General features: G+C 31.6%; 1 protein-coding gene across 10 annotated transcripts in view; it reads right to left on the bottom strand.

Moving 5' to 3' along the window:
- LOC106878173 (uncharacterized) overlaps positions 1 to 18,094 on the bottom strand; it is a 1,399,830-nt gene that overhangs the window by 240,156 nt on the left and 1,141,580 nt on the right. For all 10 annotated transcript variants that reach the window (XR_016242815.1, XM_089356155.1, XM_052969981.2 and 7 more), the window contains one exon: positions 541 to 1,617. Coding sequence is in view for 9 of the 10 variants with exons in the window: in XM_089356155.1 (XP_089212281.1) it covers positions 541 to 1,617 (1,077 nt within the window). In the remaining variant the exon portion in view is untranslated. The remainder of the gene's footprint in view (positions 1 to 540; positions 1,618 to 18,094) is intronic.

Genomic DNA, 18,094 nt, shown 5'->3' with positions numbered 1-18,094 from the left:
TAATTTTTATGGAAAAGTTAAATAAGAAATGTTAATAAATCATTTTGCAAATTTGATCAATTTTTCAGTTTTCACAAATGCAGATATAAAGCATTATGAATTAGAAGAAATATTTTTAATTAGTTGATGGTGAATGAAAAACTGAAATGCTGAGAATGTAAGGAAGTGGAGGAAAATATTGTGATAGGGAGCAAAAGACTGAAAAATTTTGAGTAAAAGAAGCAGAAGCATGAAAAAGAATGATAGAGAGAGAGAGAGTGAGAAAGAGAGAGAGAGAGAGAGAGAGAGAGAGAGAGAGAGAGATACAGACAGAAAAAGGGATATAGAATGAAAGATAGGGGGTAGAAGAGAAAGCTTAAAAGCAAAAAGCAAATATAAAGATAAAAAGGAAATTAAAGAAATCCCAGTTTAAGTAACATAGAAAACATTTTATAACAATTTCTATAAATATATTTAGGTAAAAGTTTAAAGATTTTGCATATTATACTGATTCTGGTAATTAAAATGTCAAAGAAAATAAAAGAGCTTGAAAACACTCACCTGCATTGAAGTATCAGTTGAAGCTTGGGTCGTCATCCGATGCAAAGACTCCTCATCTATATCCAACAGGTTGGTGTTGCTGGGGTTCTCCTGATTCTCTTTGCAGTTGAAGTTTGTTGTTCCTCCTTGCCCACTCAACTTGGGTGTATTGGGGTTTGAGCCCCGCATCACACAAGGCGGTGGTGAACTCATGGATTTCGTCTCCACACTGTTTGTATCCCAGTCGTTTCTAGGAACCTCGGAGGCAACATCCATTAAGTCGACACTTTTGGCGAAGGCATCCCTCAGATTGACGGAGTGGAAGGAGACTATGCTTCCATTCCTCTTCGCCCGCTCGAGAGCCTCCTTACGTTTTAATGCTTTTTCTCTTCTCATCTGATCTTTATAAAATTCGGCGAAATTATTGACAATGATTGGAATTGGAAGCGCAATAACTAGCACACCACATATACAACATACGCCACCAACAACTTTTCCCAGGATCGTCGTCGGGTAGATGTCACCATATCCTACCGTCGTCATAGTGATGGCAGCCCACCAGAATGTTTCGGGGATACTAACGTACTTAGTTCCTGGTTCGTCTTTTTCCGCAAAGTAGGCAAGGCTTGAGAATAAGAGTATTCCAATGGCCAAAAACATCATTAATAGACCTAGCTCTTTATAACTTCTCTGTAAAGTGTACCCTAAGGATTGCAGACCAGTTGAATGTCTTGCAAGTTTTAGAATTCGCAGAATTCTCATTATTCGAAAGATTTGCACCACTCTGCGGACATTTTGGAACTGTTCCGTCGTACTCTTGTTGGTCTCAGTCAATCCTAGGGAAATGAAATAAGGCATGATTGCCAATAGGTCTATAATGTTCAAAGGTCCTTTGAAAAATTTCCACTTATTCGGGGAGGCCCAGAATCGTCCCAGATATTCCAAGGTAAACCATCCAATGCAAACAGCTTCTACAATTGCAAGCTGTGGGTTATCAGCCCCTTCCTGCTCTCCTTCACCTTTGAGCCCAGGAATTGTGTTTAATGTTAGCGCCACGGTAGACAGGACAATGAAGAGAATGGACACAATGGCCAAGACCTGAAAAATGTTTTCAAATTCTGGTAACGCTGAAAAAATACACAGGTTTAACGAATGGATCTCTTAAAAGATACTCCTAGATAGGGGACTTAAATAAATAATAGTAAGCTGTTACTCACACCAAAGCATGACTTTGACAAGATAAGGAGTGGGTAAGGAATTTAAAAAAAAAAAAAATTTGGAAGAAAGACAGTAGAAAGCAAAGTAGCATATGTAAGATATGCTATGAGTAGTAGTAGTAGTAGTAGTAGTAGTAGTAGCAGTAGTAGTAGTAGTAGTAGTAGTAGTAATAGTAGTAGTAGTAGTAGCAGTAAGTGGAGATGGTGGTGGTAGTAGTAGTAGTAGTAGTAATGGAGGACGCGGAGATGGTGGTAGTATTAGTAGTAGTAGTGGTAGTAATAGTAGTTGTAGTAGTAGCAGTAGTAGTAGTAGTTGTAAAAGTAGTAGTAGTAATGATTGTAATAGTAATAATAGTGGTGGTAGTAGTAGTAAATAATTGTGGGTCATCCATAGGGACAGTAGGAGACGGCTTTGATATTTTGATAGCAGCCAGCTTTAGCCACTAAAATTGGTAGTGGATGCTGTACATGAAGAGGTGTGCTAGCTGTTACGCTGACAATCCACAGAATAGCAGATAGTATGTATGGGAATATATAAATACATACATAAATATACATAAATATATACATATACATATATATATATATATATATATATATATATATGTAATAAATGTATATATATACATATATTGTATAAGCATATTTATAAAGAAGTCTGAAAATTGGAAGTAATCACTAATAAAAGCTGGAAGAGAACGAGAAGCAGGGATAACATATTCAACAACAACAACAACAACAACAACAACAACAACGACAAACCAAAAATAAATATACAATATATAAAGAATATAAGCAAAGCCATTGATAGGTAAAAGAAACAATAACTATATATCAAGAATGAAAATAACATTTATATGAAATAGGCTTCAAGCTGTACTGCAAAAAAAAAGGGAAAAATATTTTAGGGTATATGAAAAGATTTTGAATTAAAAAAATGATGGGGGGGGGGGGGAGTGTGTGTATGCATGTGTGTATGAATGTGTATGTGTATGTGTGTGTGTGTGTAGGTGCACATGCATTAATGTACGAACATTTATTCTTGCTGGTTATCGACAACTGACAAAGTTAAATTCAAGATTTTGTTTTCATTTTTTTTTTTGTGGAGTGGGTTGGGGTGTATGTTGTATCTATCTTTCAAAGAGAAATATTTTAAGTATGTTTAACATCATGGAAAATAGTGTAGGAAATGTGGATGAGTTAGTATAAATGTTAATCTGTCTATCTATCTATCTATCTATCTATCTGTCTATCTATCTATCTATCTATCTATCTATCTATCTGTCTGTCTATCTATTTGTCTGTCTGTCTATCTATCTATCTATCGATCTATCTGTCTATCTAATAATAATAATAATAATAATGATAATGATAATAATAATAATAATGATAAGAAGAAGAAGAAGAAGAAGAAGAAGAAGAAGAAGATGATGATGATGATAAAGATTTGTCAGAAGTAATGACGGTATTCTTCCTTGGTTTATTTACAAATCGGTATAAAAGGTCTTTGAATTTTGCCATTGAAATAATATGAAACACTGCTTAACATTTTATGGTTTTGTAGCTATATATCTGGTGCTTGAGTGTCAAGGTACAGTAATAGACACAGAAGTTGTAGACAGAGAGAAATAGGGACAGAAATTTAAGCAGTTTCATTGGGAAAATTCAATGACACTTTATAATAAAACAAGGAAGAATATCCTCATTACTTCTCACTAATTTATTATTATTATTATTATTAATAATAATATACTGTTCTGTATTCTATCAAAGACATTTTATGCCTATATATACCTACATGCATATATGGAAGCTTGTGTGTGTTTGTGTGCATGTATGTGTGTCTGCATGCATGCGTGTATGGATGTATGCATATATATATATATATATATATGCATGTATATATATATATATATATATATATATATATATATATATATGTATGTGTGTGTATATATATATATATATATATATATATATATATATACATATAGTTTACTTTTCTGTTAAGGTAAGATCAACTAAAAAAAGTATTCCATCTAGAGAAAGATAAATATTGTTAACTCTACATGGTATATAGTTATAAGTTACAAACAGTTCATACAATGGTAATGTTTTCTAGGCAGGTTTTAATAACATGTCTGGTGTCTCTAAGCAAATTTCAGGCTCTGTACACATGGCCTATACAAGTTATAAATCAGGAGAAATCATAAGAAAAAAAATGAGAGGAAGGTGGGTACAAAAAGTGAAAGGGTGACAGAAACGAAAGAAGAATGGTGAAAAAAGAAAAATTAGTGTTATATACCCTTTGGCCATAAAGCCATAAGGCTAGTTATTGTAGAATCAAGAGAAGGGGTCTAAAGTCTGCAATATAGCTGCTGAATCTGGAGATGGTGGTGTTCTCCAATTCACCAAAAGAAATGTGTCCATGTGTATGCATTGCCTGAAACTTTCTGATCTGGAATTCAGCAGTGAGGTGGAATTCTTTAGCTCTAAAAAGTATATGTGATCTTTCAGCTACACATAAGTTGCATTTCTTTAATCCATTAATATATGGCATGACTTTTTCAACACTATTCCACTTGATTGTATGTGGCATAGAGTTGGTCTTTAAACTCCAAATGTGGATAGCCAACTTATTAGCTTTACTTTTGTCCACGTGCTGGAAAGTAGATAAGCAGTTAGCATTTTTGAAGTCATCTTTGCATAATCTGAAGTAATAGTCCTTTTTGGTTACATTATCATGTAGCATTGCTGTTACTTCTACTTCATATAATGCCATATGTTAATGGAGCTAAAAAATATGAGTCATGAGTAGCTGAAAGATCATGTATCCTTTTCAGATTTAAGAATTCCACCATGCTGCTGAATTGCATACATATGGACAAGTTTCTTTTGGCAAATTGGAAAACACCACCCTCTCTAGATTGAGCAGCTGTAACAGAAACTTTAAACCCCTTTTGTTTATTCTACATCAACTAGGTTTGTGGTTTTATGGTCAAAGAGGACATAATCTTAATTCTTTGCTTTTTAACCTTTATTTTTCTATTTTTTTCACTTTTCCACTTTTTGCATCTACTTTCCTCTGGTTTTTTCTCCTGGTTTCTCTTGTTTTGATTTGTAACTTGTTCCAATTCGTAACTTGTATAGGTCATATGAATAGAGCCCAAAGATTGCTTGGAGATACTAGGCACATTATTCAATCCTACCTGGGAAACATCTTCAATGTATGTAACTATGAGTAGTTTAGTAGCTCATAACTATATAACTATATTCTGTGTGCATTAAACAATATATACATACATATATATATATATATATATATATATATATATATATATATATATGTATGTATATATATATATATATATATATATATATATATATATGTATATATAAGTCAGTAAATGGTGGGGTTGTGTTAACCGCATGTGGAGAAATAATAGGAAAATGAAAAATAATAATAAGGCAGAATGCTAAACTGAAAGCATATTTTAATATAGATTTTTAATTGGCTTTCATTGTGAAGCAAATTTTCAAGAAGAGGGAGAATGAAAATGTTTTTTTACAAAAAAGTAAAAAATGAAAAAAATAATATATAAAAAAAAGTAATATATAAAAAAATAAATATACCAATATATTATATTGTCTTTGAGCTTTTAAAGTTCAATGGTAATCCATGTAGATAATAGTTGGAAAAATAAGGATGCATGAAAATTGAGAATTGTGTTAGGTTTTAGAAAAAGAGAAAAGGAGCTAAAAGTTTGTGTTAAGCAGGAAGTGTGGTGTCAAAACAGGAAGTGTGTGTTAGGGGAGACAAATCTCTTTAGTTGGAGTTATGGACTCCAACTAAAGAGATTTGTCTCCCCTAACACACACTTCTTGTTTTGACACCACACTTCCTGTTTAACAAACTTTTAGCTCCTTTTCTCTTTTTTTAAAACCTAACACAATTCTCAATTTTCATGCATCCTTATTTTTCCAACTATTATCTACATGGATTACCATTGAACTTTAAAAGCTCAAAGACAATATAATGTATTGGTATATTTATTTTTTTATATATTACTTTTTTTTCATATATTATTTTTTTCATTTCTTACTTTTTTGTAAAAAACATTTTCATTCTCCCTCTTCTTGAAAATTTGCCATGCAATGAAAGCCGGTTAAAAATCTATATTAAAATATGCTTTCAGTTTAGTATTCTGCCTTATTATCATTTTTCATTTTCCTATATATATATATATATATATATATGTATATATATATATATATAATGTATACATATATGTGTGTGTGTGGGTGGGTGTGGGTCTGTGTATGTGTGTGTTTATGAGTGATGAGTGTGTGTATAGATAACTCTCCATGTCAATGCATCTACATTGAAGAATAAATTGAGGTAAATGTATTACAAATGTTTCTTTATGCATCAGTCAGGATAATAAGAGTGTGTAATTAGGTCCAATTTTATGACATTATGTGGATGAAAATAAACCACCTTATCGAAACCCAACCAATGGTGAAAGTACTCCCAGAAAATGCTGGTCCCTATTTTTGAAACTTAGGACAACTGTTGCATGCTGAATTACTTTTGTTTTCAAATGTACAATGGAACGTCTAAAGTGGATCTGGTCTCACAATCTACGAGCTTGTTTACCAGTGTGTCTCTATGTGTTGCAGAAATGAGTGTGTATACATAGAGTATATGTATGTGTTCTCACACACTCTCTCTGTCTCTGGCACCCTCACACTCATATATTTTTATGCCTACATGTGTAAATGATATATGTATTTGAAACTAAATATGTATATTTAAGTGTAGCAAGTATACAAATTCAAGTGGAATATAATTGAACAATGAAGAAAGAATATATTCAGTAAGTAAATGCAGCTGAATGTGAGAAAAAAAAAATGAAAATCATCATTTATGGAGAAAAAATGAAACATATATTTTGAACATGAGGTAAAATTTTATGGACTCTTAAATTTCTGCAAGTTTAAATGACATATAAACACAAATTATTTATAACTACAAATTATGACACCTTTAAAGTGAAGTTTAATAGTAAATTTTTTAAAAGGAGGAAGAGAAAATATCAAAAAAAAAAAAAAAATTATATATTATTTGGCAATGGAGACAAACTTCCTACTCATAAGAACAATTTTATCCTAAAACCTATGTATGGTAGCGAAAAGAAATAAGACAGATAAGAGAAGTCACCAAAAAGTGACAGGTATATCTTGCAGCTAGTTTCTTTGCTACCATCCATGGCTTCTACCCGACGACGATCCTTAATAAAACCCAAAGAATAAAATTTAACTCATGAGTAGGCAAGTTTTAGAAAAACTTTCCCTGGAATTGCTCAGTTTTTTTTTTTAGGTGGATTTAAATAGGCCTATTATTATTATTATCATTATTATTATTATTATTTTTATTATTGTTGTTGTTGTTATCATTACATAATTATAACTGTTGTTGTTGTTGGAATAGTCATTATAAGTAACATTATCATTATTAATATTAACAATTTCATAATTATTTTTTTAAACCTGTCAAATTGCAAGGAAAAAAAAATGCATACTTTAATCAATGAGATTAATTTAATCAAACATAAATTTAACCATAGATCATTTTCAAAATCTATAGTTGCTTCCAATCTTAAGTAGAAATAATTCAAAGCATATATTTTATAAAGATAAGATTACATCATATGGTTATTGATGATCAATGCTTAAAGTGAATATCTAATGTGTGAAAATGAAAAATTATTTTGACTTTAGACTAAAAGTGCTAAAGCAAACTAAAGCTTAGTTTAATTTATGCAACCAACATCATATTTAACAATTTTGTTACAAGTTCTACAATAAAACTATAATTATAAGTAATAAATAGATTGATACACCTAAACAATTTGAAGTTACTTGTTTTCATGTAAATTTGAAATAAAATTGTATATTTCATATTTAAAGTGTCTACAAACACATTTCTCATACACACATTGTCTTCTCTGCTTTATGTAGTCTTCAGTCTTTCATGATATATGCGCTTGTGAGTGTGAATAGATGACAGTGGTTACCAAGAAGATGAAAGAAGAGAGATGGGGCAACAAAGTGATAAGATGATAGGAGAGGGAGTAACAGAAGAGAGACAGTGATAGGTAGCTATATGTCAGTCGTTGGTAATAAGATTGAATAGGAAACAACATGAGCAGTGTGATGGGATAGCTATGAATATGAGTCATGACAAGTGGTGGACAGCAATAGAGATGAAGAATGGTGAGAAAGGTAAATGTCTGTGATGTATCATATAAAAAAAAAAAATGAATGATGATGTTGGTTAGTAGTAGAGAAGAATGATGGTAGGGAGTAATGAGTCTGAACAGAAGTGTATATGTCTATGTATATGAGTGTGTAGATATATATACACACAAACACAGACACCACACAAAGACACTCTCTCAAGCATGCACACACGTGCATATGCATAAACCCATATATGTAAATAGGTTCTGCATAGCTCCAAAATATGATTGCTCAAATTGTTCAGTCAACTGATCTACTAACTTATATTAGCATCTTTGTAACCAAGTATTTCAAAGACACATGTAAAATTAAGACAACCTTCACACATATGTATACATACACAACACAATACACACACACACATGAACAAACAAAAAATATACTTAAGTAGAAATATTATACATACATACACATACACAATTTTATTTCAAAATAATTCACTTTCAGTAAATATTTAATATAACATCAATATGATCCAAAGTTGAATATTTGTTTTCTTAATTGTTAAATAATTTCTTTATTGGTTTCTGTTGTGGTTTACTTAAAATTTTTATATTGAAGAACAGTATTAGTTTGATTGTTAGTAAACACTAATGCTGAATATATAAAAGTTTAGTAACTTTGTTAACAATCCTATAAGCATATTTCAAGAACCTTAAGCTAGTAGTGTTAATATATATTCTGTTAGTAGAGAATTCTTCAAGTTGATATGCATAAGTAAACAGTGATAATAGAAAAAAAAAAAATAAAGGTAGCATAGCATAAAATAAATGTTGTTTAAATAAGTTGCAATATAAGTTTCTAAAAGTGAAAGTGATAAATGGATTGTCATTTCATAAATTGAAAAAAAAAAAAAAAATTTCTAAGGGTGCATGTAGAGAAGCATTCATTACACATTCCATGTACTTGGTGTGTGCGTGTGTGTCCGCATGTATGTATGTGTGGTTATGCATTTGAGTACGTATATATATATATATATATATATATATATATATATATATATATATATATATATATATATGTAGTATATATATATATGTATATATGTATATACATATATATATATATGTAGTATATATATATATGTATATATGTATATACATATATATATGTATATACATATATATATATACATATATATATATGTATATACATATATATATGTACATATATATATATGTATATACATATATATATGTACATATATATTTATATATACATGTACATATATATATATAATATATATATGTATGTATATATATGTATGTATATATATATATATATATATATATATATATATATATAAACATATAGATAATATATATATAGATATATATATGTGTGTGTATGTGTATACACATACACATAGATAGCAACAGAGAGAAAAAGTGAGAGAGAGAGAGAGTGAGAGACAGATAGACAAAGACAGGAAAAGAGAAACATAGATAAAGAGGTACTCAGACAAAACACATGCATACATCCTTAATCCAATCCCACAGATATAAATGCACTTTTTATATTTACAGTGCACAAGGCACATCATCTCCCATTTGATATTATAATCGAGCCCACTGTGCTTCATATGCAGGTGAATAGTGAGTAAGGCAACCTTTTTAGCATTGGTACCATTAAAATGCACCTTGTACACACTGTAAAGCAATTGGCGAATATGTAGAGCTGTAAGGTCCCTTTGATCTGGTTTCACCAAGGTCTATTTAACCGCTGAATAAAATTCTCCCAGTATACTGTAAAGCAGTTGGCAACAGGAAGGATATCTTGCTGTACAAACCAAACCAAATGACATTATGACTACCAGTATGAGTAGCAGAAGTGCCCTGTAAAAAATGACTCTGGCTGTTTTAACTTGTCAGCATGGGTTAGACAGAGTGTACTGTGTGCATTTTCTCATTGCAACAATGTTTGAGAGTTTGGATAGATCTTGGCAACACACAGTTAAAAAGATCTCACAGCCTTTCACTTTCACTTTCTCTTTGTCAATCTGTTTACTGTGTGTATTGGAAGTGCTTGTAGTCTCACTGTTTACCTGTAGAGGAAATGCAGTAGATACCTCATTGTATAAGCACCAGAAGCTTGGGTGCCTTATACACAAGAAAAAAGAAACAGTAATCAGTAGACAAAGGAGGGGGAGCAATAACAGCAAAAGAGATGCTTCATCAGCAGAACAGTAAAGAGAGTCATATGAAAATTACACTGTTCATATATATATATGTATATATTATATAAAGGATCATGGTTAAGGCCAAAACAATGTGAAGTAAATGCAAAGTAAATCACAAGAAAACAAATATGTGAATAAATGTAGACTGACCTTGCATTCAATAATCAGGGGTTATGACCCCATTTTCAATAAATTGATGAGTATTGTCAATGTGCATGTGTGTGAGCATGTGTGGAACGGACATGCGTGGAAAGGTGTTTCTTTCAGGGTTATGACTCCATAGCAACACCTTTCCATGCATGTCCACTCCACACATGCACATCGGCAATATTCGTCAATTTCTTGAAAATGAGGTTATAACTTTGAAATATTGAATACATTAATTCACATACTTGTTTTCTTGTGATTTATCTTGCATTTACTTCACATTGTTTTAACCCACGATCCTTTATACAATATATTCTACACAATGCTTCATAGTAATTATTCCATTATAATATATATATATATATATATATATATATATATATATATAAATAAATATATATATATATGTATACACACATGTACACGTACGTATACACACATAGACAGAAAGATACATAGAGGCAGAAGTGAATGTGGTGTGTAACAAATTACCGTACAAGGTTGAATTTCAACATTATCAATCAAACAGATATCATCCACATAATAGTAAAGCATTCATACTTCTAATTACTTTCTGACTCTGTCTACCTCTCTGTACACTCGCACACACACACACACACACACACACACACACACACACACACACACATACATACATACACACATATAAAAACAATTGACGAAAGTGGTATTTGCATAAAAATTTGTTACATAACCACTTGAAATGGGCATATTAAATGCATTTGAAATATCAGTAATTGGTTTTGTGATTATTCTAATATTATACAACTCATATTAATAACAATCTAGCCTAGCCCTGCTTGAATAACACAGTTAAAATGCAATGCAGGTAAAGGAATGAAATGTTGATCTGGATACAGTCAAAAATATCTAGTAAAGGGTACTGTATCAAAGCATACTATTATGAACAATGTGACTAGAAGACCTTTCCTTTTATTATTCACAAAATCCTTGTAATGTTATAAATTATAATAGAATCTTATAATCCAAATTGCTACAATTAGACGTTTTCCAAATTTCTGAAAAAGGAGTCAAGTTGATTATTCTTATAACCAGATTTTAACTTTTTAATTTAATATTGGAAAGAATTTAAAAGAAAAGCATGCTTTTTATTTTGTTAATTAACTTGATGTAATTATTGATCTTTTTAAGTTATGTATCTGAATTGTGTAGGAAGGAAATATGAATGTTTTTCCCTTTTACCAATGTAAAACAAAAAGTAAGAAAAATGAAATTTGATGAGCAAATAAGCAACAGTAACAAAACTGAAGCACCATGAGTAGATTTCAGATGTGTTGAGTTACTTAAATAACCTTTAACATGCTCAATGAGACAGTAAATGTGTTTTAGGAAATTCACTTGCCTGCACAGTATATAACTAAGGAAAAAAGAAGATATCTCCAGTAGGTGACATATTAGAAAGGTTACATCAATTGGATAGTTTCATGAGGAAATTAAAAAGCAGCTAATGAAGGGTTTTTATGCTGTATATGATTAGCACCAAAGCTGCAACTAATAGCTACTGGAACAATTGCCATAGTTAGCAGAAGTTCTGTAGCAAATAAGTCAAGTACTGGTTTTCTTCACCAGAAAACAGCATTAATATTCCATGCTGCCTCTTAAGCAAGGACTAACTCTTGAGAATAAAAAGTAGAATCAAGAGCATGTAAAGAGAGGAATAAAAACATATATAAAGTGAAAAATTAATGTTATAATTACTTTAATGTAAAGATTGCTTCTCAAATTAACTACTGACTCTAAGTCTGTTATCAACCCTATTAATAAAATTACATAGTCAGTCTCTCCCTCCCTCTCTATCTCTCTCTCTCTCTCTCTCTCTCAATCTTTCACAATTTTCTCTGTGAAACTGAATATTACAATTCAATGAGATGGTTTAGGTATTCTTTTATTCTTTTACTTGTTTCAGTCATTTGACTGCGGCCATGCTGGAACACCGCCTTTAGTCGAATCAAATTGATCCCAGGACTTATTCTTTGTAAGCCTAGTACCTATTCTATCGGTCTCTTTTTGCCGAACCGCTAAGTTACGAGGACCTAAACACACCAGCATTGGTTGTCAAGCGATGTTGGGGGGACAAACACAAACATACACACATACATATATACATATATACGATGGGCTTCTTTCAGTTTCCGTCTACCAAATCCACTCACAAGTCTTTGGTCGGCCTGAGACTATAGTAGAAGACACTTGCCCAAGGTGCCACGCAGTGGGACTGAACCCGGAACCATGTGGTTGGTAAGCAAGCTACTTACCACACAGCCACTCCTGCGCCTATGTTTATATAAAAGTGCAAAGTTCAAGGAGAAAAGGCCACCGCAATAGTGATGGAAGATAAAAACATGACTATTGAATCATAAACTGAGGGGGCTGAATTAAGCATCTAACTGAATTAAGTGGCAAGAAAGTTGACTGAGGCATGTTTAGATATAATTCAAGGCATTAACTAATTCTAGCAACGAACTTTGAACTGTTATATCACTTGTATCTGTTAGTTTATTATCATACTCATCTCTACTCCAATGTATCTAGCTCTTGTATTAGTCCCTATGGGTTTGGGCATAACTGTATGATTGAGAAGTTCTTTTTACAACTATGTGGTTTCTGGTTTGATCTCAATGCACATCACTTTGGATAAGGATCTTCTACTTCTGGCCAACTAAACCCTTGTGAGTGAAATGCGATACACAGAAACTTTGAGACAACCTAGTGAAGGGATTATTTCTTATGCTAAATGGTAGATTTACAATGCCACCTGCTTTAATGGTGTCACCCAATTCTTGGATGCTGCTAGCAAAGTACACATTGTAGAAAACATTTGAGCTTCCGTCACTGACTTATGTTGCTTGCTTGCTCAAATGTCTAGGTCTACCTTGTTGAAAATGTTATGCATGTTATAGTTAAAAAACAGTATGAATTTTTTGTCCTCCGGTTTCCTTTACCAAATCTAATCCTTTACCAAGAATTTACTTGTTTTTTTTCAAGTATGTATATATGCATGTGTAAGAAAGAGAGAGAGTTAAAGAGAGTAAGTTAGAGGAGAAGTAGGAGAGAGAATGTGTGGGAGAGAGAGAGAGAATTGGCTAATAATTAAAGTATTTATGAATTGATAGGCTGTTGCAGAGTACTCTGGCCACCAGAGATCAGTGCTTTTGATACACTAGACAAATTATTTTGTATTGATTACTAAACTGCTAATCAATATTATAGCTTTTGAGTCTTTTAAAATTCAATTCTAATTCTATCTTTTACTCTTACCATTCACATCAAACAATTTTGTTAATATATATCAGAAGTGTGAATAATATATATCATGATTGCAGATAATACATAACCACATCTGTGAATAATATATAAAACAGCTGTGAATTTACTTCTGATCTGATATTTCCAGTTTGATTTAATTAAATTACAGGTCTTAAACTACTTTTTTACAAAATACTAGATAATTTGAATTCCAGATTAGCAGTTTTGTAAAACAACTCTATTGTATTATTCCTGATTGGTACCTCATTAACAGCTGTTAAAATCTTTAATTTAAAAGAAAAACACTCACGCACACACTCTCCCTCTCTATGCAACTAATAACTTATGCAAAAAAAAAAGATACAAAAATAAAAAAAAAAGTCATAGTGATTTGCTTTCATATATCTTTCCTACCTTCCTGTCTGTAAAAATACTTTTTCCTTTCACTTTCCTTTTCCATAATCAAATAAACAGTATAATTATAAAAACCTTAGTTACTGATGAGATTCAATCAAAATGAAATGGCAGCTGTATATGACTAATAATAATTTTATAGTTGAAATGACTCCATTCCATCAAACTCAGGATTGCTTTGCATAAAAAATAAAAAATCTCTGGCTGGACTACTCTTTCCCTTGCAAAAGAAATAAGTGACCAATGAACCAATAATATATCATACATTCTAAAAGAGTAATTGTTATATATACTCTCATAGAAATACTGATCAATTTTTATTTGCATTATTTACATTTGAAGGATATTTGTCCTCATCTTGTATGAGGACGTTTTGGCTGTTACACCCTCCACCCTTCATCAGGTGTTTTGGGAGAAATTTCGAACCTGGGTTCTCATTCCTAAGGTATTTTTCGATGTTGTTGTTATTATTATTATTATTATTATTATTATTCAGGTCACTGACTGGAATTGAACTCAGAATTTTGGAGTTAGTAGCCCATGCTCTTAACCACTAGACCATATGCCCGTGGGCATAGTGGTTAAGAATGCAGGCTACTAACCCCAAGGTTCCAAGTTCGATTCCAGGCAGTGACCTGAATAATAATAATAATAATAATAATAATAATAATAATAATAATAATAATAATGATAATAATAATAATAATGATAATAACATAAAAAAATACCTTAAGAATGAGAACCCAGGTTCGAAATTTCCCCATGACACCTAATGAAGGCTGGAGGATATATCAGCCGAAATGTTGTGTTAGCAACAAACAAGATGAGGACAAATATCCGTCAAATGTAAATAATGTGCATAATTCCTCATCTCTTAAATATAGAACTGAACTTTCATTTACTTTAAAATGACAAAAAAATTTTCCTTCATGAAATAATTTTGGTCAGTTAAATGTTAATCAGACAGTTCTACTGCCTCTCAAATAATACCAATATGCTTAAAGGTAACTCAAAATATCTTTGTTCCATTATCACAGAAACTAAAATCTGAAGGCTGCACAGATCTTATGATCATAAACTTAATGAATTATGTAATTAAATGATTACAATGAATCACCAAGAAAAGAATCTCGCTTGCTATCCTCCAGAGCAATGCCTTTTCCTTTCTGTCTGCTGGTGCCATAAGAAATGTTGAACTATGACATGGTTGTGTCTGCAGTAAACTGGTACTTGGATGTGCTCATGCATAAACAACAGTTATTATTACATCAACAATAAATGTAGAACTGTGTCTGTGTAAAGTAATTTTAAACCAAAAATGGGAAATTCTGGAGAAATGTTTAACCTAAGAGCCACAAATGAAAGACCTTAGACATAAATCAAATATTTATATATTCTTTATAGAGTATACCAACATATTTGACTAAGTAAAACTGCCAAGTATAATAATGTGTATTTCATATTTCAAGCTCAGGAACATGAAATACAGACTTCAAAATAATAATAAGAATGTTCTGAAAGTAAAGAGCAGTGGTAAGAACAGAAGGGAAAAATCACTTCAGAAATTAGAACTAGGAAAGGAATAAGGCAAAACTGTGAATTGAGGTCCTTTAGAGAAGTTGAAATCATGACAGTAATATCAATATGAGGTATGAACATCAACAACCTTAGTTAAGGAGACAATATATCCTTATTAACTTTCATTGGAGATCACCTACAGAGTCATGTAACTACAGCAAATGGTAAAGAAATATCCTATGAAATGTAAAGTAAACAAAGTTATTGATAGTGGGCGAGAAACAACAGTTACCAAAGAGTAAACATCACTACTGCAGGAAAGTCAACTGAACAGGTATCAAAGGCAATATACTTGAGATATATGCAATCAGAAAATAGAAAAAATATGAACTAAGAATCAAAAAGCAGGATTGAGATAGCTGGAAAGTCATTTGAAATAATGTCAAACATAGTAACATCAAGAAACATTAATATCAAACATAGGAAGAGATTATTAAAAAAGTTATGTATAGTCTACTCTAGTAAATGGAGCTGAAACATAGACATCAACAAAAGTAGTATAAAAATATCTTACAAGCTTTTGAGATGTGGACATTTAGAAGACTTGAAAATATCATGGACTGAAGACAAATCCAATAATAAGAATAGCAAATTTAAGACATTTCATTAGAGACCATCAAAAAGAGAAAACTTAAATATTTTGGACACTTAATTAAGTGTGGGGTGGGCAGGTGGGTGGCAGATGACTGGGAAATGGAAGAAGAGAGAAAACCAAGAATTAAAGGAATGGATAACATAAAAAAATTGAACTGATTTAAAATACAATGAATGCATGAGGACATTGAAGAAAGAGTGAGGTGACAAGCCATGTTATTCAACCTGCTGTGAATAGACAATACCTAAATGATGATGGCAATTCAACTCTGAGGGAGAGAAAAAGAAAGGAAAAAGAAGGTAAACAGTGAGGGAGAAGGAAAGGAGAATGAAGAGGAAGAAAAGTTAAGAAGCTTTTAATCAGTAACTGTGATATCATTGTTTCAAATTGCATTGATATGTTAATTACAGATAAAAGTTGTAGGCTGACAAGCTGGCTAAGAAATGAGTAAGTGTAATGATGCTTGATTTTTAAGTGGATCTGCTTCATACAGTAATGGCTCTCATGTGTTTTAATTTTATATCCCATCAATTATGCTGTCTTGTATCTTTCAACAAATGACTAAATACTGCCCTGATGTACAACAGTTACTGAAGGTGATAAAAGAATAAAAAGACTGTCAAACTAGTTGGATATTTAATGATTGGTTGGTTTACAGAACAAAAATAAAATTCCCCCATAGGAAAAATAAAATAAACAGGATTTACATAATATAATTGTAATCCTTTGTTTCAATAGCTATATAAGATATTGTGAATTCAAATTACTATTCTTCTTCCAGTCAGACACCCATAAACTTTAGCCATCAAAAACAATGTATATATACAAGAATAAGAATGAGAACAATAACAACGGTACCAGCAACACAATGGCTACCAACATCATCATCCTCATCGCCATCATTAGTGGAATGACAATATGAAAAAGTAAAATTATAACAGCAATTTCGTTAAGGTGTTCCAACTCTAAATCTTAATATTCCAGATTTCAGGAATGACAAGAGAAACAAATTAAAGATATGGAGTAACAGTAAGGAAAAGTATATCCCTAATTTTGCTTTTCAATTTTCTGTATTTTTGAATAGATAACCCTTAAATTAAAATTCTGGTTAAATTTCTAGCCTCATCCACCACAAAAGTAACTACTAACAAAACCATAACATTTCAAGTTCTAGTTTCTATTACTGTGTCCTTGATTGAATAAAATAGAACTGACCCAAAAATCTGGGCTTAAAAACAAAAAGGATCAAGAAGAAGAAAAATTAACAGTTAACTTTGCTTTCAAAGACTTCCAAACTATAGAATCCTGGCACTCCATCGGTTATGAAGATGAGGGTTCCAGTTGGTTCAATCAACAGAACAGCCTGCTCATGAAATTGCTGTGCTAGTGGCTGAGAACTCAACAGACATGTGTGCTCTTAACGTAGTTCTCAGGGAGATTCAGTGTGACACAGAATGTGACAAGGGTGACCCTTTGGATTATAAATACAATTCATTTTTGCCAGATGAATTGACTGGAGCAACATGAAATAAAGTGTCTTGCTCAAGGACACAATGTGCCACTGGGAATCAAACTCCTGACCATACAGTCATGAGCCTAACCACTAAGCCACATGACTTAGACTAACATATAATGGGGTAAATTTGGATAATGGTAATATTGATGGAGATTATAGTGTTAACAGCAATTGCTGTGATGTTAATGATAGTGATAAGATTTATATTTAAATATAGTTAATGTTTTTGGCAGTTATTCCAAATGAAACCCATGAGAAAGTAAAATCTCTTTAAAATGCACTTTTAAAACAAAGTTTAGAATCTTTACATGCTGTCATTTTATCTTTACAGTTGTTAT

The sequence above is a fragment of the Octopus bimaculoides genome, chromosome 8 (assembly GCF_046866305.1).
Source record: "Octopus bimaculoides isolate indiv1 chromosome 8, ASM4686630v1, whole genome shotgun sequence".
Lineage (NCBI taxonomy): Eukaryota > Metazoa > Mollusca > Cephalopoda > Octopoda > Octopodidae > Octopus > Octopus bimaculoides.
Note: the sequence above shows the minus strand (reverse complement) of the source record. Positions and strands in the feature narration are given on the sequence as shown.